The sequence below is a fragment of the Dipodomys ordii genome, unplaced genomic scaffold, assembly GCF_000151885.1.
Source record: "Dipodomys ordii isolate 6190 unplaced genomic scaffold, Dord_2.0 Scaffold86, whole genome shotgun sequence".
NCBI lineage: Eukaryota > Metazoa > Chordata > Mammalia > Rodentia > Heteromyidae > Dipodomys > Dipodomys ordii.
In genome coordinates this window covers 5930487-5956791 of record NW_012267302.1, presented here as the reverse complement: position 1 = coordinate 5956791, position 26305 = coordinate 5930487, and the positions used below count along the sequence as shown (strand labels likewise).

Sequence of the window (26305 nt, the reverse complement as noted above, 5' to 3'; positions counted from 1 at the left end):
TGATCCTCAGATCTCAGCCTCCTGAGTAGCTAGGATTACAGGCATGAGCCACTGGTGCCCGGCGAAAATTTCTTAAAACAACCAATGCATAAACCACAAAGGAAGCCATTTATATATATATATATATATATATATATATATATATATATTTACTATATTAAAATGTGAAGCTTTAGCATAATAGAGAATACCACAGCAAATTTAAAAGCAACACATTAGAAAATATTTGTATTGAGTATAACTTGAAGAGGGTTATTTCCTATAATTTAAAAGAAACTCTTTAAGGGCTAGGAGTATAGTTCAGTGGAGAGTACTTGCCTAGCATGCACAAAGCCCAGTTCAATCCCAGCACTGTAAAAACAGCCAACTAGAGATCAAAGGAGAAAGAGAGGGAAAGAAGAAGAGAAGTCAAAGGATAGGAGTATACATTTCATAAGACATACATTCCATAAGCACGAGGAGAAAGTTGCCCAGGCTTTTTAGTAGTCAGTGATGTTAAGTGATATTGAGGATATTATGCTAAAAAAGACAAATACTGTTTGATTCTCCTTCTAGAGATAGAATAGATTTGCAGTTGGGGCCAGGGAGAGGGTACTGCATAGTTGTTTAATGAGTACCAGTTCAGTTCTGTAAGAAGGAGAATGTTGTGGTGATTACTTGCACAATCTTGTGCACATACGTAAAACTACTGAATTGTGTGCTCAGAGATGCTTAGCATGACATGAAGGGGAAAACATATATAGTTTGCCATAAATAAAAATTGGAAAAAATAAGTGTGCAATGTCCTCGTAGGGTATGTTGGTGGCAGTCACTCAGAATTCCGATGGCATAGCCACTTGGGAGAATAAATCAGTGTGGCTCCTAAGTGTGAGTGAAAATCCATATCCCAAGATTTGGCCTCATGCCTCCTTTAGATATTCAGAGAAGTTGTCACATGTGGGAGAATTGAAGGACAACTATGTGTGTGGTTCTGTTGTTTCTGTTATCAAAACAATGGCAGCAGAACACATGTCCTTGGGTCAGAGCAAAGAGTGTGCTATGTGTATTTGTGGAAATGCTTCCGGCACCCACTGGACTGAATCTCAAAGGCAGCTCATGTGCCATGAAGTCAGCAGGAGATTTACATCATGTGGTGAGGCTGCTGTGCCAGGCATTGGCCAGTTGTGCTGGGCATTGGCCGACCATTGGCTGAGATGAGAAGATAGGGCTCTTGGGCAAGCAGTGTGCACTGTGGGCTTGCACAACCCCTAGTGTTTTGTCTCTTGGATAGAAATTCGAGATGTGATGAGACGTGAAGACTAATGCAAAGTTTTTAATTTTATTTTACATTTTAAAAGATTTTTTAAATGACAGTGCAGTGCTTAAACCCTGGGCTTCTTGCTGTATCTGAGTATACATTCTACTTCTATAATGAAGCATTTGTATAAAACAATTAAGGTCTAAGTGCCCAAGGAACCCACCTATATAGTTTTTTACAATGACTTCTGTCTTTGGTGTCCTTCTAAGATTTCCTTTGAAAGGAAGAGTTTATTAAAAAGGAAAAGAGGGCTGGGAAGTTGGCTCAGTGGTGAAATGCTTGCCTCGCATACATGAGGCTCTGGGTTCGATTCCTCAGCATCACATAAGCAGAAAAAAGTTGGAAGTTGCGCTGTGGCTCAAGTGGTAGGGTGCTAGTCTTGAGCTGAAGAGCTGAGGGACAGCACCCAGGCCCAGAGTTCAGGCCTCACGACCAACAAAAAATAATAAAAATAAAAAGGAAAAAAGTGCTAGGTACCAGTGGCTCATACCTGTAACCCTAGCCATTCAGGAGACTGAGATCTGAGGATCAGGGTTCAAAGCCAATAGCACACCACCAGACTTATCTCCAATTAACCACCAAAAAGCTGAACGTGAAGCTGTGGCTCCAGTGATAGAGCAACAGACTTGAGGAAGAAAGCTGAGGGAGAGTACTCAGGCTCTGAGGTCAAGCTCCTATACCATCACAGAGAGAGGAAAGAGAGGGAGAAAGAGAGAAAGGGGAAATACAGGCGGATGGAGCCTGCTGTCTGAGATGGCCTAGCTCTCTAGAAGTCTGCGTTCATATCTAATCCTGAGTTGCCAGGGAATAACTTTACTTCTCTGCCTCTGTGGTTCTTTTTTGTTTGTCAGGTGCTCTTCGTGTTGTGTTTGTGCGGCTCTCTCTCCTGAGAGACTATTCCACCGTCCCAGGTTGTGGTTTTCTGGGCTGCAATGATCTTGTGATAAGTCGAAGCCCACGCAGTGAACCAGGTGGAGGCCAGGCTGATGGAGCTGCCTGGCCTAAGCCAGCCTTTCCAGTTCTGTCCTGTCATTTGAGAAATAAGGAAACTGAAACCACAGAAGCAGTGACTCACCAAGTGCTCAGATCCACCTGGGTGCCTAGAAAAGCCAGCAGGCCGCTGGCAGACACTTTACCCCCAGCTTGAACAGCACCACTCCACGTTAACCTTGGCTCCACCAATTTAGAGTCAGAGTCGCTCTTACTTAAAACTCCCTGATGTTTTTCCATCTCACGTAGAATGCACCTTCCCTGTGAGCCTTGGGGCTATGCCCCCTCCTCCGTACCTCTGCTTGAACCTACTTACTTTTGGGCACCAGCTGCGGCTACTCTGCCCTAACTCTTCTTCCTCTTCCCAGGTACTCACCTGGTGGTGCTGCCTGCGGCCTTTGCGCTTGCCCTCCCCACTGCCATCAGTGCCCGGAGGTCTGCTTTGAGTGCATCCAGATTCAATGTCCCAGTTCACCTCCTATGCAGCCCTCCTCTTTGCCACTCAGAACTCTCTCCTGCACAGTATCCAGTTTCGTTTATTTATTTTTTTAATGTTTACTCTGAAATTATTGGACTTGATCTGTCTCTCTGTGTGTCCATCTCTTCCTGTTAGGATAAAGGGCCCATAGGGCTCCCTCTGTTCTCTTTCTGTCCCACCCAGCTTTACCAGAAACTGGAACAGTACTAGACATTTTGAGGGTTCCCTACCTCACAGTTCTGTGCTTTGTTAGGAGGACTCAGAAGACCGAGTGGTTCAGATTTACAACCATAGGACATAAAACAGAGTCAACAAAGGGGAGAGGACATGAGGAGGGGCAGAGTCCAGAGGAAGCCAGGTGCAAGTTTTCAAGGGTCCCTTTCCAGTGGAGTCCCAACAGGTGCTACCAGAGCCTCCAGTGTGCACTGTGACAGCACAGGACATGCAGCCCCCATGGAGGCCCAGTGGACATCGGTGTCTGAGCTTTCGCCCAGGGCTGGTCTATAAGTACTAGCCATTATAGCTCTCAGAAAAAGGGGGGGCGGTGTTCAGCACAGTGTGATTGTACAGTCTAGGCGCTGTGGGCCAAGCTTATCACTTAGGCAAAAATTTCTATCCGTATAGAGAGCCATTCACCATCAGGTTCCTCCAGCAGGCTTTGTGAAAGATGGAGGTGAAGTATCAGGCCTGCCATCTGAGCTTTCCTCTGCAGAACACTGCTTGTTTGTTTTGTGACAGTGAGGATTCTCTGTATAATAATAAGTATTTAAGAAAGGATGACTGTGTACAAACCAGCCCAGCGTGACTGTAGGGCATAGATCAGACTTCATGACCTCTTAGGACCCAAGAGTGACCCTTTGCCTGCTCACCACCAGCACCCACAGACCAAGAAGCAGAGGGAGAGGTCTGCCCCACCCCTTAGTAAACAGGATTCCCCCGATCCCAGGTACTAAAGCACAACGGGTCATCAGAGATCCTGAACAAGTTGTACGACACGGCCATGGACAAGCTGGAGGTGGTCAAGAAGGACTATGATGCCCTGCGGAAGCGGTACAGCGAGAAGGTCGCCATCCACAACTCAGACCTGAGCCGCCTGGAGCAGCTGGGGGAGGAGAACCAGCGCCTGCTGAAGCAGACAGAGATGCTGACCCAGCAGAGGGACACGGCCATCCAGCTCCAGCACCAGTGCGCCCTGTCACTGAGGAGGTAGGAGCTGAGAACAGAGCTGGCTCAAAGGAGTGGCCTGAAAGCTGTTGGGTCCTGTCCTTTGTGGGCCTGCCATACCACTAATGCCCTCAGCCATAGCTAAGGAAAGCAGCAGCTTGGGTTCTTGTGTTTTTTTCTCTTTCTTTCTCTCTTTCTTTCTCTCTCTTGTTGTCTCTTCCTTTCTCTCTTTCTATCTCTGTATTTCTTTCTCTCTCTCTTTTTCTCTTCCTTTATCTCTTCTCTCTCTTTCTCTCTGCCTGCCTGCCTGTGTGCCTTCCCTCCCTCCCTCCCTCTCTCCCTCCCTCCCTTCCTTCCTTCCTTCCTTCCTTCCTTCCTTCCTTCCCTCCTGCCTGCCTGCCTTCCTTCCTTCCTTCCCTCCTGCCTGCCTTCCTTCCTTCCTTCCTTCCTTCCCTCCTGCCTGCCTGCCTGTCTTCCTTCCTACCTTCCTTCCTTCCTTCCTTCCTTCCTTTCTCCCTCTCTCTCTTTCTCTTTCTTCCTTCCTTTCTTTTTTTCTTTTTCTTTCTTTCTCTGGTACCGGGGCTTGAACTCAGGGCCTTATGTTTTGCTCTGCCTTTGCATTCATGGCTGATGTTCTACCACTTCATTTATACCTCCAGTCCAGCTTTTTTTGTTGGTTAATTGAGGGTAGAGCCTTGGCAGACTTTTCCGACTGGGCTGGTTTCCAATAGAAATTCTTAGATCTCAGCTTCCTGAGTAGCTAGGATTAGAGGTATGAGCCACCAACAGGAACATAGCTGTTTGGTATATGTTGAAACCTTATCAGAATTGGTGTGGTCAGGCACACTTTGGGAAAACAGTGGACTAGAATGGCAGACTTCCTATGTGTAAGGCCTCCTGGCCTGGAACGACTGAGCTAACCTCCGAACCTTGGCCCATAGCCCACGTCGCAAGGCCGTGTCCTCCCTATCTGTGAAATGAGGTGCTCAGAACAAATCATCATTAAGGCCACTTTTATCCCTGTCCTGGGATTTTGGCATTGCTTTTGTTTTGTCTTGTTTCTCCCCCACCTCCCAAAATAATGTAGTTTGACTGTGGGAGAAATACACTATTATTTCTAGTAGAGCAGAGGGCATGCAGTCCTCAGTTCAACTTCTGGCATTTGTAAAAGGCTGAGAAAAATTCCAAGCCCAGGGCAGTAGTACTCTGTGACCGCTCTCCCTTGGGGGTACAGAGAATGACCTCACCCGAAACTTCATGCTTGACTGTCCAGCACAGTGGAGCTGGCAGGAGGCAGCAGTGCTGGCTGACGGCTGCCTGGATCTCCCTCCCTTCCATATCGTGGCTACTTTCCTCCCCCAGGTTCGAGGCAATCCACCATGAGCTAAATAAGGCCACAGCCCAGAACAAGGACCTGCAGTGGGAGATGGAGCTGTTGCAGTCAGAGCTGACAGAGCTGAGGACCACACAGGTGAAAACAGCCAAGGAGTCGGAGAAATACAAGGAGGAGCGCGATGCTGTGTACAGCGAGTATAAGCTCATCATGAGTGAGCGTGACCAGGTCATCTCTGAGCTGGACAAGCTGCAGACTGAGGTGGAGCTGGCCGAGTCCAAGCTCAAGAGCAGCACATCTGAGAAGAAGGCAGCCAGTGAGGAGATGGAGGCCCTGCGGCAGGTAGGTGTCTGTTCAGCAGGGGAGGTAGCTGTAGAGGGCATGGGAAAATGGCCTGACAGGGATGGGAGGCGTCTCATTATAGGTCCAGCACCAGCTGGGTTGTCAGACACCAGCCAGTCACTGCTGGGCTCAGGCCCAGGGTGCAGCCTTAGCTGGGCTTTCAGGGACAGTTGGGAGGAGGGAGGTCTAGCTGTGGTCCTGGGCATCTCAGATGTGGTCATAGCCAAACCCATGCCTAACGTCGTCATGGACTGTCTGTGCTGCAAAGCAGTGATACCCCAGACTCCCTCATTGTGAAGATCCACTGTCCTGGTGAGATCTGAAGAACACTCTTAGGAGCCTGGGGATGTAGCTCAATGGTAGAACATTTGTTGGGCATACACACAGCCCTGGACTCTATTCTCAGCACTGCAAGAAAGCAGAGTAGAGCTTCTCAGTGACTTTTCCCCCCAGCTGTGCCTCTGATTGTGTCTGCTCTGGGAAGGGGCACTCAGGCTCTTCCTAGGAAGCTGTGCTGCTGGGCTAAGCTAGGGGCCTTTCTCCTATAGCCCTAGTCCAGGCTCAGGTAGCTGGGTCATTCAGTAACATTGGGGCTAGGCCATTCTGCTCCTATCCTAAGTGATGAGTGTGGATGGATTCTGCTTCCTTTCTCCCTGCTTGCTCCCACCTCCTTGCTGATGCTCCCTTCCATAAAGTTTACAGATGCCCTGCTGGGGCCTGGACAGCCATGGAGATTTTTTTCCTGTCCTGACTGCCAGTGGCGAGGCTCTGATTAGAGTTTCTAGACTTGATTAATAGTACATTTTCTTTTCCATCAAGGTAATTCTTTATTCCTGCTGCTTTTTTTTTTGTGTGTGTGTGGGGGGGGGGGTGTCTGTCATGGGGCTAGAACTCAGGGCCTGAGCACTATCCCTGAGCAATTTTTGCTCAAGACTAGTGCTCTACCACTTTGAGCCACAGCACCACTTCTGTTTTTCTGATAGTTAATTGGAGATAAGAGACTCATGTACTTTTCCTGCCTGAGCTGGCTTGGAACCGTGATCCTCAGCTCGCAGCCTCCTGAGTAGTTCGGATTATAGGCATGAGCTACAAGCACCCAGCTTACTCCTGCCTCTTGATTCTGCTTTTCTGTGCTGGTCAGCTTTCAAAAGTGAAAAAAAGCAAAGTGTTAAAGGTTAAGCATATGGGCAGGAACAGTTTGCACAGGATGCTCTCGCCAGATCACTCTGACAGGCCCAAGGCAGTGCTAATGGCTGCTGGATGACCAGGCTGGTCTTCCACAGACAGTGGTTCCTCCAATGTGCAAGCAGTGGTGGGGGCTCTGGAAGTGTAAGGAACAGAAGCTTCCTTAGTCATGGGACCCTCTTACCTCTCTTCTCTTTTGCTGCCTGCCTCCGTTTCTCTATCTGCAAGTGGAAAGGATAATGCATCTGCTTCACAGGGTAGATATGATGGTCTGATGATGTGATATAGATGATCAGTGAGCATTGGCCCATACAAGGTAGGAATGATGGGCATCTCTTACTGCCCTGTTAGGATATGAAACTTTCTGTAGGGAAATGGACCAAATAATGGCAGTCCCAAACAAACGGGCTGAGATGTCTCAGACCATTGGAAGTCACGCAAAGAGGAGGAGTGCTCTGGTGACATTTCATTTTGTTTTGTTTTGTTTCATGGTACTGGGGGTTGAACCCAGGGCCTTTTTTGTGCTACCCGAGTGTTCTACTTGGATGAATTTAATTTTTAAAAACTATTTATAGTAATAAAAAGGTGATGTAGAGGAGTTACAGAGTTATATAAGTCAGGTAATGAGTACATTTCTTTTTGGACAGTCTTACTCCTTCTCTGACTCTCTCCTAGTTTTTCCCTCCCATCCCTACCTACATATTGTATAGTTCATTTTCAACATAGTGTCTAGTCAGTACCACTGCTGCATTTGTTCACCCCGTGTCCCTCCATTTCTGTGTGGATGAAATGTTTGAAGGAATCATTACGCACAGTAAATTTTTAGCATAGTTAAGGCAATGTACTAGAACTTGGTAATGTTCTAGATAAATCTTTGACTCCTCATCCTGGGCATGGAGGATTACTTGTTGGGGGAAATGTCCAAATAAAGAAAACAGAGTGATAGGAAGAGAATGTCTGAAGGTCCTGGACTGTTGAATGTATATAGCAAACCCACTCAATGGGTTAGTGAGATTTTAAGAGTTACATGTGCATACTGCAAGTGTGGGGAACACAGAGGACTATGGCAAGCCCAGTTCCTTGGGGTACTGGCATCCAGTATCAAGTGTGGCTGGGGTTCAGACCTTGCTACCGCAGCGGCAACCATCGCTCTGATGGCGCTCGGGCACCCTTTTAGTCTGGAGCTTGGTTCTGACCTGTGCAGGGGCTGTTGGCCAGGCATCAAGTCACCTGTCAGGCAGGAATCTTTTCCAGGCATTGTTCCGAGTCAGCAGGCAGGAGAGGAGAACCCCTACCCCACCTCACCCTTGTAGCTTCCAGAGCCAAAATCCTCAGCTCCTCGTACAGTCCTGGCTCCGTGCACAAGACTACTTGCCATCCACCAGCGGAGGCCAATCTGTGGCTAGGTCTATCCTGTCCAGGCGGTGTGGATGGAGAGGCACTGTTGGGTCAGGAGTCAGCTAGTCGAGCTCCCTGATGGCAGAATGTCTTCATTCTGCTCAGCCAAGGGAGTGCTGCTTTGTGATTTTGGAATCCTGTTTTCCCTGCTTTCTTGCCCTCTTTCTGTATTCCTCTTTCCTTCACAGCTCTACTTCTTGTTCTTTCTTGAGTGGCTTGAGGCACTGAGAGGTTAGAGGTCAGGCAGAGTCTCAGTTCCTCCCCAGCTCCCAGACTGGGCTTTTCCAGAGCAATCTTCCCTGCCGTCGGCTGACTTTGCCTGGTGAAGGCTCCTTGTTCCCAGGAGTGGAGAGAAACTAACTGGGCTGCTAGCAGCACTCATGGAAAACACCCCTCGAGAGAGTTCTCCCAGGTTCTAACTCATTCCCCTAGAGGGAACGCCACACTGCAGAAGGGCCCGCTCAGCCACCCTGCTGGCAGAGGCTCTACTTCCCTGACTTGCTCTGGTGCTTTTGAGACTGACTGGAGGTAGACTGGCAGGGTGGTGCTTCAGAGGGTCACTGCCACAGGAGAGGCTCCCCAAATGGAGGAGATGATATCCCTACCTGATAGCTGTGTACTCAGTGAGTCCAGCCATCATGTTTGTATCCCACTTTCTCAGACCCTTGGGTGGGCTCTGCCCCTGCTGGGGGCTTAGATGCAGCCCCTGGGCCTTTGTCAATGGCCTCCTGCCTGGCCACATGGGGGTCTTGTGGAAACCTGCCTATCTCTTCCTAAGCCTATGGCTCCAGGACTACCACAGGTGGCAAAAGAGTTCCTGGGCAGAGCTTCTGGAGGTGGAGCTGGTATTGCAGGCAGCAAGGTAGGGAGGGAGAAGCTCTGGGTAGAGTCAGCTCTCCACTAAAGGTGGGACCATGGCCACAGCACCTCTGGGATCTTGAAGTTGTCATTGGCATCATTAAAGGATCCAAGAGATCACTTGGGTCCCCTCAGCTCCTCAGTTCCACTGTCCTTTTCAAGAGACCATATCCCGAGTCTCACCTCCTACTGAAGCTTATAAGAGACATTGCATTGGGGTGAATTCATTTTGGATATGAGTAGAGTGGGTGCCACCTAATGCCCTAGTGTTGGGCTTTACCTGTATGTTACCTCCAGCCCCAAGGAGATTTGTCACTCAGAGCAAGGGGACAGGACCTTGGGGAAAACAAGCATTAAGAAGTGTTTCACCTCTGTACACTAATTTTACAATAAAAAACATAAAAAAGAAGTGTTTCAAATATACAACTATTCATCCATTATCAAATGTTGTATACAGTATGAATTTCAAAAATGTGATGGTTAGGGAGCTGGGAAGGTGGCTCAGTGGTAGAGTGCTTGCCTTGCATGCATGAGGCCCTGGGTTCGATTCCTCAGCACCACATAAGCAAAAAGAAAAAAGCCGGAAGTGGTGCTGTGGCTCAAGTGGTAGAGCGCTAGTCTTGAGCTGAAGAGCTGAAGGACAGCGCCCAGGCCCAGAGTTCAGGTCCCACAACCAGACCAAAAAAAAAAAAAAGTGATGGTTAATATTATTATAATATGTTTTTGACTGAGTTAATACAAACAACTCCTTAATTTTAAAATGTACATAAATATATTTGAAAATAGCAAAGTAAACAAATAAAAACAAGTGAAACACAAACTGGAAACATTAGCCCTGATCTTGGGATATGAGAGGTCTGGGCAAAGCCTACCCTGCCGGGGTGCTGCTCTGGGGTTAGCCCACGCTTTCTCTCCAGTTCCTCCCCCAGCTCTTCCTGACTGTGCACTTGAGATGAGATGTGGTGGAATGCTGACTCCCAGTTTTTGCTGACTCCCAGTTTTTACCATCTCCTTGACCCTCTGGTATGCTCAGTGGTAACTTCAGAGACCTTTCTGAGTTTCCCTGTGGCCTGTGTGTCTCCTGAGTCCAGTCATTTGGGGTAGGGAGTTTTGCTCATGTGGAAGGCAGAGCCGGAATAAAATGCTTGCAGTAGACTATGTTCTTTGAGCCCCTGCACAAGCATGGTAGGGCTTCCATCTAGGGCTTCTAAGAGTTTGATCTGAAATCTTGAAGAGCCTGGAAAGACACAAATACTTGAGATTTCTGCTTTGTGAAGGACCTGAGAGATGGCAGGATGCTCACCAGCAGGATTACTGGTAGTATACTTTGATCTTTACAAATTAGTGTATGTGGCACCTTCATTGCCCACACTGCAGAGCTGAGTTCTGACTGACCCCTGCTCCTTTCACTGCTTCGAGTCATTGCTCTGTCACAAGAGCTCTTTGGAATGATGCAGTGGGCTCTGTGTAAGACCTGAACTGGGTAAGTGGCTGGGTGGGGTCTGGACAGAGCATTCCACAGAAGGCATTCCACCTAGCCAAGGCTGTAGTTCTTCTCTGGGCTGGTGTAGGGCTGGCAGAGTCCGCATTGGGCCCTCACCTAGTGCCTGGGTACAGGAAGGGGTATGCTGGCCTGGGCATAGTATTTTTCTCTATCCTGCCCCCTGCCTTCCCCCGGAGCATGAGCCTCAGTCCTTCACTGGTAGGTGGGCACTTCTGAAGCAAAAGGCTCAGTCCCCTCCCACTCTGCTTGCTCTCTGACCCCAGATCAAAGAAACAGTGACGATGGATGCTGGGAGAGCCAACAAGGAGGTGGAGGTCCTTCGAAAGCAGTGCAAGGCTCTGTGCCAGGAGCTGAAGGAAGCCCTCCAGGAGGCAGACGTGGCCAAATGCCGGCGGGACTGGGCCTTCCAGGAGCGGGACAAGATTGTGGCAGAGCGCGACAGCATCCGGTAGGGGTGTCCTCAGGCAGGCATGGGCTTGCGACTCCCCAGGATGCACTGAGGTTTCTGGGGAGGGTCAAAAGTATTTGCCACTGGATCAAGGAGAGAGGCGGGAGCCTCAGAGCATCACCCTTGTCTGATACTCTGCAGCCCTGTCTCTTGGCTCTATGGAGTTTCCCATTGTGTCCATTTTCCATGCCCCTTCACCCTGGATGTCCCAAGTGTATGCTGTGCCATTTGAGGCTTCTGCAAAGTGACACAGAGCCAACCCTTTTATTTTGAGGGTCTCTGCTGAGGGCAACACACCGGAAATGTATTCTTTTCACAAGTTCAAGAGGCACTTGTGTGCCAGGATCTTTAGCTCTCTTGGGCCTGGAGACCTTGGGTGAGGCTCTCAGATGCAAGCTATCCCTGGGAAGGATCTGGGGCAGCCTGGATCCTGGAAAGAGGGGAGACAACACATGAACATGGCATTCAGAGCCCCAGTGATAGGGTGTGGAGATACTTGGGTATAATGCAATTGAACTAGAATTTGAAGGATGAGTGGGGCTTGTTCATGTGGGGAACCAGGGATGGAGCTGGGTGGAGTGGTTAGGAGTGGGGGGTGCCCGTGGCCTGGTTCTGTAGCTGGGAGTCAGGAGAAAGGCTGAGGAGGTCCTTGAGAAAGCCACAAAAGGGAAGCAGACGGATGTGGATGTGCTCCAGGACTGGGGCAGAGCTGGGATTGCCACATGTTGTTGAGATGGGTGGGCTACAAGGGCATTCTGGAAGACCCCTTGTGGCTATGTAGAGGAGAGACCAGCATTGGTCAAGAGATGGAGGTGGCAAGGCCCTGCAGATGGAACTCCTCCTCTCCATGTTCTCCATGGGGCAATCCTGACTGCACTGTGCGTGGGGAGGATGGGGACCAGCCCCTGATTCAGGGGTGGCAGAGCACAGCCCCCTGGTTTCCTGTGCGATGAGGCCATACATCCCCACCTCCTCTCTGGGTGTCTAAGGTGGCCCAGGGGTTTCCTTCTTAGAGCCCATTATGCCTGTCCAGAGCTTTGGGCTGCAGGGATGGTTGAGGACCGAGTCCTGGCTGAAGGCCATTCCAGCTTGGTGGGAGGATGCATGTATATAATTGAGACCCGTGGGTGATGGAGCATAGGGTCCCACCGGGTAGGCTCGGGCTTCTCTGCAGAGGACAGCCACTGTGCCCTGCCCTGCTCTCCCCCCACCCCCCACCCCCCATGAGCTTGTATTAGAATAGTGGGTGTGTAGAGGGGGCATCAACCCCAGGCTCATCGAGGATGAAGCAGGACGAGTGGCAGATGCTGGAGTCTGACACCTGGTCACTGGCATGTCTCTCTGTCATGCAGTGGGAATAGGCTGGGTGGGCTCATCCATTGACTCCCACATGCTCCGTGTAGGGATGAGGGGATGTCAGCAGGGGCTTGAGACCTGGGAGGGGGGCTGCCAGGCTGTTGGTTACCCCTACCCATCCCGGTGACTTTGCCTTTGCCTGTGCTACCAGGACCCTGTGCGACAATCTCAGACGGGAGCGGGACCGGGCCGTGAGTGAGCTGGCTGAGGCCCTGCGCAGCCTGGACGACACTCGGAAGCAGAAGAACAATGTCAGCCGCGAGCTTAAGGAGCTCAAGTAGGCTCGGGTGGGCACCTGCCCAGGGTGGGCATAGGTCTGGAACAAGGCATCCTCCTTCCCTTCAGGCCAGCCCTGGGTATATTGGGCTGGGGCTTGTTCCTGTGTGCTTGCCTTGCTATCTGCCCCTGCCCTTGCCTCGCTGCCAGTTTGTGGAATGGGTCCACATGCAGTCTCCATACTGTCAGTTAACTAGACATTCACAGCGGAGGGCACCAAGCCTTTGATAAATCTATGAAGACGACAGGGTAGGCACCACATACCAAGGCATGAGGGAGAGAAGGTCCCAGCTCCCAGGCAGTCCATTTGGGACAGACATGCGGGTAACATCCACCATCCATTCCCTTCCTCTTTCTCTGCAAAGCGAGTCTGCTCTATTTGAGCAAAGGCCCCTGAGAGACACCAGGGAAATAGTAAAAAACTTGGCACTGACCAAGTTGCTGCCCTAGCTGTGGTCACAGGACACCAAAGGACACAGATGAGTCTGTAAAAAGATAATGGCAATCTGGACATGTGTGTGTTTCCAGGGTTGTTGTAACAACCACTGGGGAGTCTATGCTGCCTGTTAAGCAGATGCCCATCTGGGAGATGGGCACCTCCCCCTCTGTCCCAGCACCCTCCCTGGGCCACACTTGATGACAGTGGCTGAAAAATTCAAAGTTCAGTTTAATAAGGGAAGTTGACCGAGCTCATAGCTGTAGGTATAGGACCATCTCCCCAGATCTCCCAAGATGAACAGACTCATGTATTAAATAGAACCCAGAAGTGCTGGAGCTGTAGTACTCTAAGGCAGATTTGAGGTTCAGGGGCAAAGTGACAGACTCTCCCCAGAGGAGGAGGCTTTGAGATGGTAGAATCAAGGATAGACTTGCTTTTGAGGGAAAGCCTGGAGCCGCCAGAAAGGCATGGAAGAGGGATTTGGCTTCTTACTTGAGCTAGAGTGGCCTACCTGTGGAAGCATAGGTACCTCCTATGGTGAGAGACAGACAGCATCAGTGCTCAGCTATGGGCATGCTGGTCTGGATGAGCTGTGATTTGACTTCTACTATGTCTCAGGAGAAGAAGGCATAGAGCTGAGTAGTAGTCTCAAACTGGCCAGCTAGACCCTGGCTCAGGCAAACATGCAGTCCTGGGAATCTGTCCACTTGAGTAGAAACAAAAGCAGATTATTACATGTATGCCAAGAGCTCATGGATGAACTGGATCTTTCTCAAAGCCAAACTTTAAAATCTTGATGATGATGAAATCCAATTTATTGGTGTATGTGTGTGTGCATGCACAGTCTCATGTGCCAAAATTGGGGCTTGAACTCAGGGCCTTGAGCTCTCAGTTGGCAGTTTTGCTCAGAGGCTGGCATTCCACCATTTTGAATCACACTTCCACTTCCAGTCTTTTGGTTAATTGGAGATAAATAAGAGTCTCTCAAGATTTGCATGCCCAGGCTGGCTTCAAACTGAGATCCTCAGTTCTCAGCCTCCTGAATAGCTAGGATTATAGTCATTCTGGCAGTACTGAGGTTTAAACAAAGGCTTTGTACTTACTAAACAGATGCTCTATCACTTGAGCTTCATCCCAAACCCTTTGTGTGGATGTGTGTGTGGATGTGCATGCATGTGCTCATTTGCGTGTGTGTGCATTACTGGGGCTTGAACTCAAGGTCTGGGCACAAATCCTTTAGTTTTTTTGGTCAAGGATAATTGAGACACAATTCCAAAACCACTCTTCCTGTTTAAAGTAGTTTCTTGAGTTTTTGCTCAGACCTGACTTCAGATTATAATCTTTCTAATTTCTGTTTCCCCCAATAGCTGGGATTACAGGCTTAAGCCTCCATTCCCAGCTTGATATTTATAAAATTTTAATGGATTATGTTATAGCTAGGGATTTCCTAATGTATCTGTAGAGGTCAAAGATATCCTCCTGTATTTTCTCTTTTGTTTGTTTTTTGTCAGTTGTGGGGCTTGAACTCTGGGCCTGGGTGCTATCCCTGAGCTCTCCAGCTCAAGGTGAGCGCTCTACCACTTGAGCCACAGTGCCACTTCCGGTTTTCTGATGGTTAATTGGAGATAAGAGTCTTCCAGCCTTTCTTGCCCAGGCTGGCTTTGAACCACGATCCTCAGATCCCAGCTTCTTGAGTAGCTAGGATTACAGGCATGAGCCACTGGCACTAGGCTTCTGTATTTTCTTTCTAAAGAAAAAAAAAGTGTTTTTGTTGTTGGGCAAGTGCTGAGAATGGATCCCAGAGCTTTGCCTATGCTAGGCGAGCACTGAACACTGAGCTAGCTACACCTTGGTCTTTAGAGATCGAGTCTTGCTATGAAGCCCAGACTGGCCTCAAACTTCTTTCAGCCTCAGCCTCTTGAGTGCTGGAATTATAAGCATGCACCACCACACCCAGCTTCTTTCTAGAGTTTAATAGTTATGTCTTACATTTAAATCAGTGACCTATTTTGAGTTGATTTATACATGAGATAAGATTATTGTTTTTGCCCTGGATGGTGTGCTACTCCTCATGGCTAGGTGAGGGCTTGGATTACTTGTGTACCTTTGTATGCTTGTGGGGCTATTTCTAGGTTTCTTGTTCTTTTCATAGGTCTGTTGGACTCCCTGCCAGTGCTGTGCAGAATTCAGTACGGTTGCTTTGTAGTAAATCTTAGGAAGGGGACTTCTCCAACTTCTTTATTCTAGATAAATCCAGGAAGCATTTCTCTCTGAAAAAAAGAATAGCCAGGCCCTGGTAGTTCTCACCTATAATCGCTGCTACTTGGCCTAGGCAGGAAGATCCATGAGTCTCTTATCTCCAGTTCACGCCAAAAAGTGGGAAGTAGAGCTGTGGCTCAAGTGGTGGAGCACTGGCCTTGAATACAAAAGTTCAAGGACAGTGCCTAGGCCCTAAGTTCAAGCACTAGGATTGGCATGTGCACATGAGTGCACACACATAAACCAAAACCCAAACAAACAAAAAACAACCAAACAAAAATAAACAACTATAAAAATCTACTGATAATTCAAGTAGCCTTTACTTGTTCCTCCAGGTGTTTGGGGAAGCTGGTATAGAATGCCAGAGGGAAGGAGCTTCGCTTAGATTTTATGAATGGCTGCTTTGGTTGGAGCTGTGACTTGATGGGATGTTCTGTTTCCCTCAGGGCCATAACCATGCTTTCTCGGTTCACAGGGAGCAGATGGAATCCCAGCTAGAAAAGGAGGCCCGATTCCGGCAGCTGATGGCCCACAGCTCCCACGACTCCGCTATCGACACCGATTCCATGGAGTGGGAAACGGAAGTGGTTGAGTTTGAAAGGGAGACGGTAAGCTGCCTTGGGTGGATGTATTTCCCTGCTGTCTTCCACATGAAGCCTTTGTGGGGAGGAGAGGATGGCTCTGTGGCAGTGCCCCCATTTCATAGCTCTTGGGGTTACTTCTCAGGGCAGGAATGCATTCTTGCCCTGTAGCTGTCCAGCAGGGACAAGGCAGAGCAGTGGAGATGCTTAGCAGTGGCCAAAGGGGCATAAGATGACTTCTATGAGTAGGGACGGATGATGGCTGCTTTGCATTGTCAAGTGCTGCTGTTTTGACAGGAGGACGTTGACCTGAAGGCACTTGGGTTTGACATGGCCGAGGGGGTGAATGAGCCTTGTTTTCCTGGGGACTGTGGCATATTTGTCACTAAAGTGGACAAAGGAAGCATCGCTGATGGCCGCTTGAGGTAAGAGGTGAAGAGGCCCAGGCCTTGGGGGTAGGGAAAGGCAGGGTCCTCCCACTGGATCCAGAGAACCCCCAGGGACCCAAGTGGCAGTGAAATGAGTATACCCCAACATCTGAGGACTCAGAGTCTGTCCAAGTTCTCAGATTTAGTTGAGTTGCTCTTTGAGGAAATTGCCTCTCAGGTGCCTTGGAATCTGGCTTTTCTCTGGGTACCAGGTGCTGTCTTTTGCTCCTCTGGGTGGCAAAGGGCTCAGTGTGGTGGTGAGAGACCAGGGCAGGCCCTGTTCTGACACTGCATGAAGTAACTTACACTACCCAGGCGCCAAGAGCTAAGAATCTCAGTTCAAAGCCAGCCTGGCAGGAAAGTCCATGAAACTTCTATCCAGTTAACTACCATAATGCCAGGTATGGCTCAAGTGATAGAGTACCATCTCTGAGGGAGGAGGCTAAATAAGAGTATGAGGCCCTGAGTTCAATCCTCATTACTGGTACCAAAAAAATAAAATAGCTTACATAGTCTTACTGCTTGCAGAGGACTGGTATAAGCACTTTATAGTCCTGTGAGGCAGGTTCAATTATTGCCCCATGTTACAGGTGAGGACAGTGAAGGCCCAGAGAGAATAAGGGTAGCACAGCTGCTAAATGACAGAGCCAGGATTTGAACCATCATCTGCAAGCAATACACTTCTTTTTGGCCTTTGACCCTGAGGACCCCCTCTTCCCCCCACGGCCCTGAGGGAGTGGCAAGGGCTACCACGGGCTGTAGGGTCTGCATGAGCACTGACCTGGCTGTATCTCTCCTCAGGGTCAATGACTGGCTGCTGAGGATCAACGATGTGGACCTAATCAATAAGGACAAGAAGCAGGCCATCAAGGCTCTTCTCCATGGGGAGGGGGCTATCAACATGGTTGTGCGGCGCAGGAAGTCCCTGGGGGGGAAGGTGGTCACACCCTTGCACATCAACCTCAGTGGACAGAAAGGTAGTGGACCTGCTGGTGTGGCAGGTGCCCTTCTGGTAGAGAGGGAGGGGATTGCATGTATATTCAGGAGTACAGGGGTATCATTTCTAGGGGTGCAGTACTGATGTCACTTTAGTGCTACCTCTGTGCGCTCCTGGCAGGCTGCTGTCTAGGTTCCAAGTGTCTGGTTCACCAGGCCTGATGTGATGAGTCTCGGGGGGCGGGGATGGCTGGGTGGGGTGCTGGGCTGAGTACAGTGTGTAAGGTCAGTCAGTAGAGATGGGATGGGGCAGCCAGGTCAGGTCACCCAGGGCCCTCCTGTGGCTTGCAGACAGTGGCATCAGTTTGGAGAATGGAGTGTTCGCTGCTGCCGTGGTGCCAGGAAGCCCCGCCGCCAAAGAAGGGTCCCTTGCCGTGGGAGACAGGATTGTTGCGGTGAGTCCTGAGGGCAGAGCAGGGTTGTCTGCCACACGTAGGGGCTACCTATGAGAGGACTGAGTCAGGCACAGAGTTTTATATCCATCTTGCTGTTACAGGGCATTGTACTATGTGACTACTGAAAGAAAAACATTTTCCCTAATATGTGCCAAAATACTACAATAGGAAGTCTTATAATTAGAAACCACAGAAAACATGAGGAAGATTGCTTTTATTGCTAGTGTGTGTGTATGTATATATATATATATATATATATATTCTAATTTTTCTTCTGTATCTCTGTACAGAAATGTTTAGTAAGGACAGTTTTCTAAAACATGAAACAAGTCCATCAAGATGTGAGCTTTTAAAAAAAATTTTGTGCGTGTTGGAGTGGGGGGAAGTTGTATATTTTTGAGACAAGGTTGCCCAGGTGGGCTTCCACTGGATCCAAGTCCAAGCCTTGGACTCCAGCAGTCTTCTTACCTCAGCCTCCTGAATAGCTGGGATTACAGGTGCAAACCTCTGTGCCTGACATAACAATATGTTTTTACTAAACATCACTTTATTTTTTAGATTAGTCCTGTTTGTTATAAAACAATGAAGCGACACAAAACTGTTTAAAGTGGGAAGTGGTCTCCTTTTCTTCCCACAAATCCTGTCCTAGAGATCTCTGGCTTGGATGTGTATACATTTCTGTTTTTTTTTTTTTTTCTAAATACAATAGGGATCTGTGGTTTTCTCTCTTTTTTTCCTTCCTTCCTTCCTTCGATTGTGGGCCTGAACTCTGGGCCTGGGTGCTGTCCCTCAGCTCTTCAGCACAAGGCTAGCACTCTACCACTTGAGCCACAGCACCACTTCGAGCTTTTTCTGCTTATGTGCTGCTGAAGAATCAAACCCAGTGCAAGGCAAGCACTCTACCACTGAGCTACCTTCCCATCCCTTTCTTAACTATATACATATATATATATATATATATGTATGTATGTATGTATATGTATATGTATAGATATATACATATACACACATATGTATGTATATATGAAACACAGTGGTTTGCACCTGTAATCCCAGCTACTCAGGAGGCTGAGGTAAGAAGACTGCTGGAGTCCAAGGCTTGGACTTAGATCCAGTGGAAGCCCACCTGGGCAACTTTCTCTCTCTCTCTCTCACACACACACACACACATTTTTGTTTCTTTTCTTTTTGATACTAGGGGTTGAAACTAGGTCGTTGTACTTATTAAGCAAGTCCTTTGCCACTGCATCTCAGCCTACAGTTCTCATTCTAAATTGTGGTTGTCTTTCCAAGTCTATCTTTATTCATGTGTCAGCCTCACAATGTTGGGCTGTCAATGTGCAGTTTAAATCAACCCCTCCTGATAGACATGTGCATTTCCAGTATCTGTTGTTGTAAACAGGCCTACAGTGACATCTACCTGTGTGCATAACCACTTCTAGGACACCTAATGGTATCTCAGTGACTAAACATTTAGAAATGCCAGGAGTTCACTGAACCAAAGCGTATGCATGGTTCTGACTTCTGACCGTTCTTCTGAAATTGAAAATGTCATGTACCTTTCCCTAGCATAAGTGCAAAATTCCAGTTATACAATGGGTATGTGACAATGCTTCCTTTGGTTCTAGACCCACTTACCTATTTCCCAGACAGAAGCCATGGTTAGCATTACAGTGTTTTCTTCCAGAAATATTCCAAACAATTGCATTTCTACTTTTTATTTTTATTGTATTTATTTTTGTTTTGTTGTAACCCCGATGGATTGCTCACATTACATTTTCTGTTTTTAATAGCATGTCTTGGAGAGACTCAGAACTTTACATCTACTTGAGTCCTTCTCCCTCCCTCCCTCCCTTCCTCCCTCCCTTCCTTCCTGTTTCTTTTTTTTGGAAGTGGGGGAGGTTAGTTAATTGGAGATAAGAGTCTTATGGATTTTCCTGACCAGGCTGACTTTGAATCATGATCCTCACATCTCCGCCTCCTGAGTAGTCAGGATTATGGTGTGAGCCACCAGCACCTGGCTTTGTCTCATTTCCTTTTAAAAAAAGGTTTCACCATGACTGGAAATGTGGCACAGATTCTTAGTGATCTTGGACAATTCTTCATCTCATGGTTATGGTTTTCTCAGTCGCTTGTCTGCCCCCAGACGCATGTGGGTTCATCTACCACCTAACACATGATGGAGTGAGGCTGGAAGTTCTGAGCCATGGCAGTTATATAGCAGGCAATTTCCCTGGGGTTCTTGGTGTTTTGGTCCTAAAAGGATAGTATGATGATAAGGATTGTGTTTCATTTGCTTCAGGAGCCCCTCACTTGACTTGGGCCTTTCTATGGAGGGACTTTCTCTCCTTTGCCAATCTCTGATCTGGCATCTGGCCTGCAGTCCACCACGGGTTAGCAGAGGAGGCATGCCAGTGGGACTGAGGTTGCCCTGCCAGGGGCCTGATTTGATTCTCTGCTTGGCCCTAGATCAATGGCATTGCACTGGACAACAAGTCTCTGAATGAATGTGAATCCCTACTGCGCAGCTGCCAGGACTCCTTGACCCTCTCCCTCCTGAAGGTAAGGACCCGGTACTTACTCTGTTCCCATCTTCTGGAGGGAGGACAATACCCCAGCTTGGTGTCAGCAGGAAGGTTGAAGACAAGATAGTTACTACAGAATGCAGGTGAACATGAAATCTGGCTGGATCCTGGTTGGAAAAGAAAAGGCAGTTAGAAAGGCTGCGTTGGGGACAGTTGGACACGTTTGAATTTGGACTGGATAATTAGGTTGTCTTAAGTAATGTTTAGCTTTTTTAGGTGATGGTGTTGGTTATATAGGAAATTGGATTTATTTGAGGAAGTAGAGACTACAGTTGTTAGGGGTGAAAGTCAAGGTATTTGTGATTTTCCAGTGTTCTGAGATTGCCAATACAGGTTCGAGGAACAGGGAATATCCAGCCCGTGGACTTTATGTGCCAGGACAAACTCGTGACACTTCTTGTTGGCTACCCATTGCCTGAATGCCTGTATTGATCATTTTATATGGCTCCTAATGATGTTGTAAATTTCTAAATAGTCCTTGGCAGGAACAAGGCTCCTCGTCCCTGGACTGTAGATGATAAAGACAATCTGATAAATATTATTGAATTTAGTTAATGGGTTTATGCACATCCATTGTATGTCCCTATCATTTGTCTACCTGATTAAAAAATTAATCATCAGCTGGGCGCCGATGGCTCATGCCATCTCCGCTACTCAGAAAGCTGAGATCTGAGGATCGCAGTTCAAAACCAGCCAGGGCAGGAAAGTCTGTGAGACTCTTATCTCCAATAAACCACTAGAAAACAGGAAGTGGTGCTGTGGCTCAAGTGGTAGGGCGCTAGCCTTGAGCTGAAGAGCCCAGGCCCAGAGTTCAAGCTCCATGACCACCACCACCACCAACAATAATAAAAGGTTGGAAAATAGACCCATCTCCTTCACTAACAGATGCTTTCTAAGTTGATTATTTTAAAATCAATAGCCTTTTTTTTTTTTAAATATGAGAGACTTTTTTGGAAGTGGTTTTAGATTTTTCAGAGCTGCTAGGCTGGTCCAGAGAATTACCACATACTCTCTTACCTAGACCCTCACTACTGTCCCTCCCTCCGCTCCTCATTTTCCCTATTATTGCCAAGATGCCAAGATATAGTATGTGGTACATACAAGATATAGTACGTGGTACATACTATATAAATGGTGAGTCGCCATGCTGCCAGGTTCACATGAGGGTTCCTTATGCTTCATTACTTGAGGGTGTTGTATGTTCTGTGGGTTCTGGTAAATGTGTACTAAGGTGACCACCATTACAGTATTATAATATACAGTATTATAAAGTATTATAAATTCCCTGTGCTATGCCCTTTTATTCCCATCTCTCCTAAGCTCCCTCTTCCCCCCACCCCATCATTTTTCTGCTTGCCTTTCCCAGAATGCTATGTGGTGGAAGCTCCTCAGTATATAGGCTCCTCAGATAACTACTTAGTTACCTGCATTTAGGGTCATCCTCCTCGTATCTCTGTGGCTTGGTAGCTTACCTCTGTTTAGCTCTGGTTAGTATTCTGTGGCCTGGATGTGACACGAGGATTGACCGAATGCTTAGTGCAGGTAGTGCGGATAGTAGTGGAAGTCAGGAGTATTTCATAGCTGTCTTGTAAATTTCAAAGCAGCCAGATGCCACACGCATGTGTGTGCTTGTCCACTGCTCCACTGTGGGGGTGCTGTTCAGCTCCTGGTTCTACATCTCACCTTCTTTTTCTTACCTCTCTGCCACCCCTGCTCCTCAGGTGTTCCCTCAGAGCTCCTCATGGAGTGGCCAGAACATCTTCGAAAACACCAAGGACTCTGAGAAGTTGTTGGGTTTCCGAGCCCATGGGCCCGAGGTCCAGGTACACAACAAGCGGAACTTGGTACAGCACAATAACTCCACACAGACGGACATCTTCTACTTGGACCAGCTGGAGGACCGCAAGGACTTGGGCATGTCTGGAGGCAGCAGCTCCTTTCTGCACAAGCCTTTCCCCATCTCCCCTCAGGCCTGTCCCAGCACTTCCGAGCGGAGCCTGAGCTCCTTCCGCTCCGATGCCTCTGGGGAGCGTCCCTATGGGCTGGCAGACATTCGGAGCCGGCGGCCGCTGCTGCCCTTCGAGACTGACGTGGGCCCTTGTGGGGCAGTGGAGCCCCCCCTGGACAAGGTTGACCCTGAGGGCTCCAATAGCGGTGGGACCTGGCCTAAGGCCGTGCTCAGCTCCACAGCAGGGCCAGAAAAGCTGTCCGTCTACAAAAAGCCAAAGCAAAGAAAGTCTATCTTTGACCCAAACACTTTCAAACGTCCCCAGACACCCCCCAAAATAGACTACCTGCTCCCAGGCCCTGGGCCGGCTCATTCCCCCCAGCCCTCAAAGAGGGTGGGTTCTCTTACGCCCCCCAAGCCACCCAGGAGGAGTGACTCCATCAAGTTCCAGCACAGACTGGAAACTAGTTCCGAGTCAGAGGCCACTTTGGTGGGCAGCTCCCCGTCTACCAGCCCCCCGAGCGCCCCACCTCCCGACATGGATCCTGGGGAGCCCATGCATGCTTCACCCCCTCGCAAGGCCAGGGTGCGCATCGCCTCCAGCTACTACCATGAAGGAGATGGGGACCCATTCTGCCTGCCCGCCAAGAAGTCCTGTGAGGAGGACCTTACTTCCCAGAAGGCAGAGGAGCTGGGGCAGAAGCGCCGCCGCCCAAAGTCGGCTCCCAGTTTTTGGCCCAAGCTTGCTCCGGTAGTGATTCCTGCTCAGTGCCTGGAGGTAGAGTTGAGCCTGAGGTGGGAGGAGCTGGCCCATGGGGATGCTGCAAAAAGGAGCTCTGTACCCATGGCCTAGGCTGGTGCTTGGCACGGACTGGGGAGCGGTGGGGGTATGAAGGGATACCAGCAGGAAGTATCCCCCCCACCCCCGCTGGGAGGTGGGACATGAGTGTGGGGGGTGAATGGGAGTAGAAGTGTGGAATCATAGAGAACATGTTCTTGGGCTTGGCATTTGCGTTGCCTGTTCAACAAGAAGCTTTCGGACGTGTACAACAGAGCCAGGTGAATGGCCTTGCCCTGTGGAGTTTGGAGGGATGCGTGGCACACAGGAGACTGTTAGCTGGCAGCCAGCCCCCTGATTGTGTGTGCTGTAGTTTGCACAAGGGGCGATGGAGGGTTGACACCCTCCCAGACACCAGTCCAGCCGCACTCACACCCACTACAAGCTGTGCTGTGTCCTGAGGCACACATCCTTCTTATCTACTCAGAATTTATTTAAAGGAAGGGTAGCTGTCTTTTTTTTTTTTTTTTTTTTGCTGGTTCAGAGACTTGAACTCAGGACCTGGGTGCTGTCCTCCAGTTTTTTCAATCAAGAGTGCTGCTCTTATCATTTTGAGTCATACCTCCATTTGCACCTGGTACTCTGCCATTTGAGCCATACCTCCTTTTTCATCTGGTGTTCTAACATTTGAGCCACACCTCCTTTTTCTACCTGGTACTCTAACATTTGAGCCCTACCTCCATTTCTGGCTTTGTGGTGGCTAATTGGAGATAAGAGTCTCACTGACTTTCCTGTCTGGGCTGGCTTTGAATTGGGATCTTGAGGCCTCAACCTCTTGAGTAACTAAGATTGTGAACTACTGGCACCCAGCTTGCGGTTATCTTCTGAAGGATTTGTAAAGGAAGCCTTTCCCTCCCAGTTGTGTAAGCCAACACCTCCTGAGCCTGAGGAGTCAGAATCTGTGCATCGGGGCAGACCTTGGGCAGAATATTTCACTGTGCCCAGTAAATACCCCTTGTCTTTGTTTCTACAGGAACAGAAGTGCAGCCCGGCCAGTGGTGAGCTCTCCCCAGAGGCCCAGGAGTGGTCCCCATACTCACCAGGGCATCCTGGCCGGCATAGCAATCCCCCACTCTACCCCAACAGGCCATCCGTGGGTGAGTTGGCAAGATCAGGACTGGGAACAGGGTTGGCATGGATTCATAAGGCTGCACAGGCCCCATCGAAGAGGAGCCTGCTGTGGCTCTCAGCCCTAGGCCTAGGGGACCTGGAGTTGCTTCCCTGTCTGCTTCCATATCATGTGTTCTCTTTCCATTGCCACTGCAGTGATAGGAAGTCTGTAAGGCTTTTTTTTTTTTTTTTTAACTTTTCTTTTTAATACATGGGGAAAGGCCAAAGCCACAAAGCCAACCAGTGGTTAAAACTCTTCTCTTACAACCTTTTTCCTACAAGCCTGTGGCTATGAGTCTGCTAGATGAAAGAGAGTTTGCTCCAGTCCAGGGCTGTGTGGTTGCTTTGGGGCAGTCCTGCTTACCCTGCCCATTTCTAGGCACTGTTCCTCGGAGCATGACCCCCAGCACCACCGTGAGCTCCATCCTGAGAAACCCCATCTACACTGTGCGTAGCCACAGGGTCGGCCCCTGCAGCTCCCCGCCCGTACCTCGTGACGCTGGCCCCCAGGGCTTGCCTACCAGGTATGCACACGCACCTGTACTTCCCTGAGCCCCAGCTGTCCTGCCTTTAGAGTACGGCCTTACTGGCTGCCCCGTGTATATATCCCTTTGACTGCCTGAGGGCCGCTCTTAGGGCCCACTTGTGAGAAGTGGCTGGGGGCAGTCTGTTGTCCCCATCCAGGAAGGAGTGGCTTCTGGTGCTCCCCTCTGGCTCAGGGAGGCCCAGGCAGCGACCGTGTCTGGCCCTGAGCTTTCTCCCCAACCCTTCACCTCTCTGGTTCTCTCACAGTGTCCAGCACCAGGGACGCCTGAGTCTAGACCTGAGCCACAGGGCCTGTGGTGACTATTCTGAGATGAGAACCTCCCACGGTTCCAACTCCCTGCCCTCCAGTGCCCGCCTAGGTAACTGCCACTCAGGCCTCCCCACCCCTCACGGTCCTAGGTACTCCTGTGGGCTTCCTGCATGGGCTCTGCTCCCTCCTGGGCCAACCTCTCTCTGCTCCTTCCTTGGGAGGGAGGACTTCCTGGTCTCATGCCCATGGTGCTCTGAGAACCACTGCCCTCCACCTGTAGCTTTTATTAGTGGAGAGAGCCTTGCCCCTGTCCCTGGCTTATTGGTCATTCTTGGTGTTTATATAGCCATTTCCTCAGGAAAAATATAACTCAGAGGAGAGGCTCTTGTGACTGGAAGAGGTACCAGCTTTGGGGCTGGGGAGAGAAGACAGTATCTGCCCACATCACCTTGGTTCCATTTGCGTCCCAGGCTTTCAGTGTGTTGAGGGGTGGTAGGACTCCTGAAGCAATCTGTTTTCTCAGTGTGTCCTAACCCTAGGAGGCAGGCATCTATTTTTTCTTTTACTTTACAGGTCCCATAGGGATGTGTGACAGTTTGAGCCCGTCACTCTTCTGTCTGCTATATGATTGTATGTTATTAGGGCTGGTGTGTTTCATCATGAGGTCTGAAGCTTTCTTTGTCTCCCTGCAATAGGGTCTTCTAGTAACTTGCAGTTCAAGGCAGAGCGCATTAAGATCCCGTTAACACCGAGATACCCCCGGTCTGTCATGGGCTCTGACAGAGGTAAGCAGTGGACATGGCATCCGGTGCTTGGCCTGCCATCTTGCCTTGTCCTCTTGAGGAACCTCTGGATAGAGCTGATCTGGTTTGCTGATCATCTCAGCCAGTCAGTCAAGGCTTGCTGAGCTCTGCCTTAGGCCTGGTACTGTGAGGCTGTGAGGCAGTCTGCACCCAGGCCCTGTGATGGAGGCTGTGTCTGGACAGCAGAACATGACCGTGTTCCTTCCTCTCTCAGCAGGCTCATTGTCACATTCTGAGTGCAGCACCCCTCCTCGGTCACCCCTGAGCGTTGACACCCTGTCCTCTTGTAGCCAGCCCCAGACCTCAGCTTCCACATTGCCCCGGATTGCCGTTAACCCTGCGTCCCTTGGGGAACGGAGAAAAGACAGGTGAGTGGGGTGTGTGTGTGTGTGTGTGTGTGTGTGTGTGTGTGCGCGCGTGCATGCGTGCGTGCGTGGGGGGTGTGTGGGGTGTGTGTGTGTGTGGTGTGTGTGTGTGTGCGTGGGGTGTGTGTGTGTG

At 49.3% G+C, this 26305-nt stretch overlaps 1 protein-coding gene across 1 annotated transcript in view; it reads left to right on the top strand.

The window, feature by feature from the left end:
* Positions 1 to 26305, top strand: part of Dlg5 (discs, large homolog 5 (Drosophila)) — a 58413-nt gene that overhangs the window by 17530 nt on the left and 14578 nt on the right. The window contains exons 5-19 of the mRNA XM_013025695.1: positions 3712 to 3971; positions 5292 to 5604; positions 10813 to 10997; positions 12505 to 12630; positions 15803 to 15935; positions 16206 to 16333; positions 17138 to 17313; positions 17624 to 17727; positions 20197 to 20289; positions 22034 to 23038; positions 24072 to 24195; positions 24588 to 24732; positions 25001 to 25113; positions 25700 to 25789; positions 26025 to 26175. Coding sequence (XP_012881149.1) covers positions 3712 to 3971; positions 5292 to 5604; positions 10813 to 10997; positions 12505 to 12630; positions 15803 to 15935; positions 16206 to 16333; positions 17138 to 17313; positions 17624 to 17727; positions 20197 to 20289; positions 22034 to 23038; positions 24072 to 24195; positions 24588 to 24732; positions 25001 to 25113; positions 25700 to 25789; positions 26025 to 26175 — 3146 coding nt within the window. The remainder of the gene's footprint in view (positions 1 to 3711; positions 3972 to 5291; positions 5605 to 10812; positions 10998 to 12504; positions 12631 to 15802; positions 15936 to 16205; positions 16334 to 17137; positions 17314 to 17623; positions 17728 to 20196; positions 20290 to 22033; positions 23039 to 24071; positions 24196 to 24587; positions 24733 to 25000; positions 25114 to 25699; positions 25790 to 26024; positions 26176 to 26305) is intronic.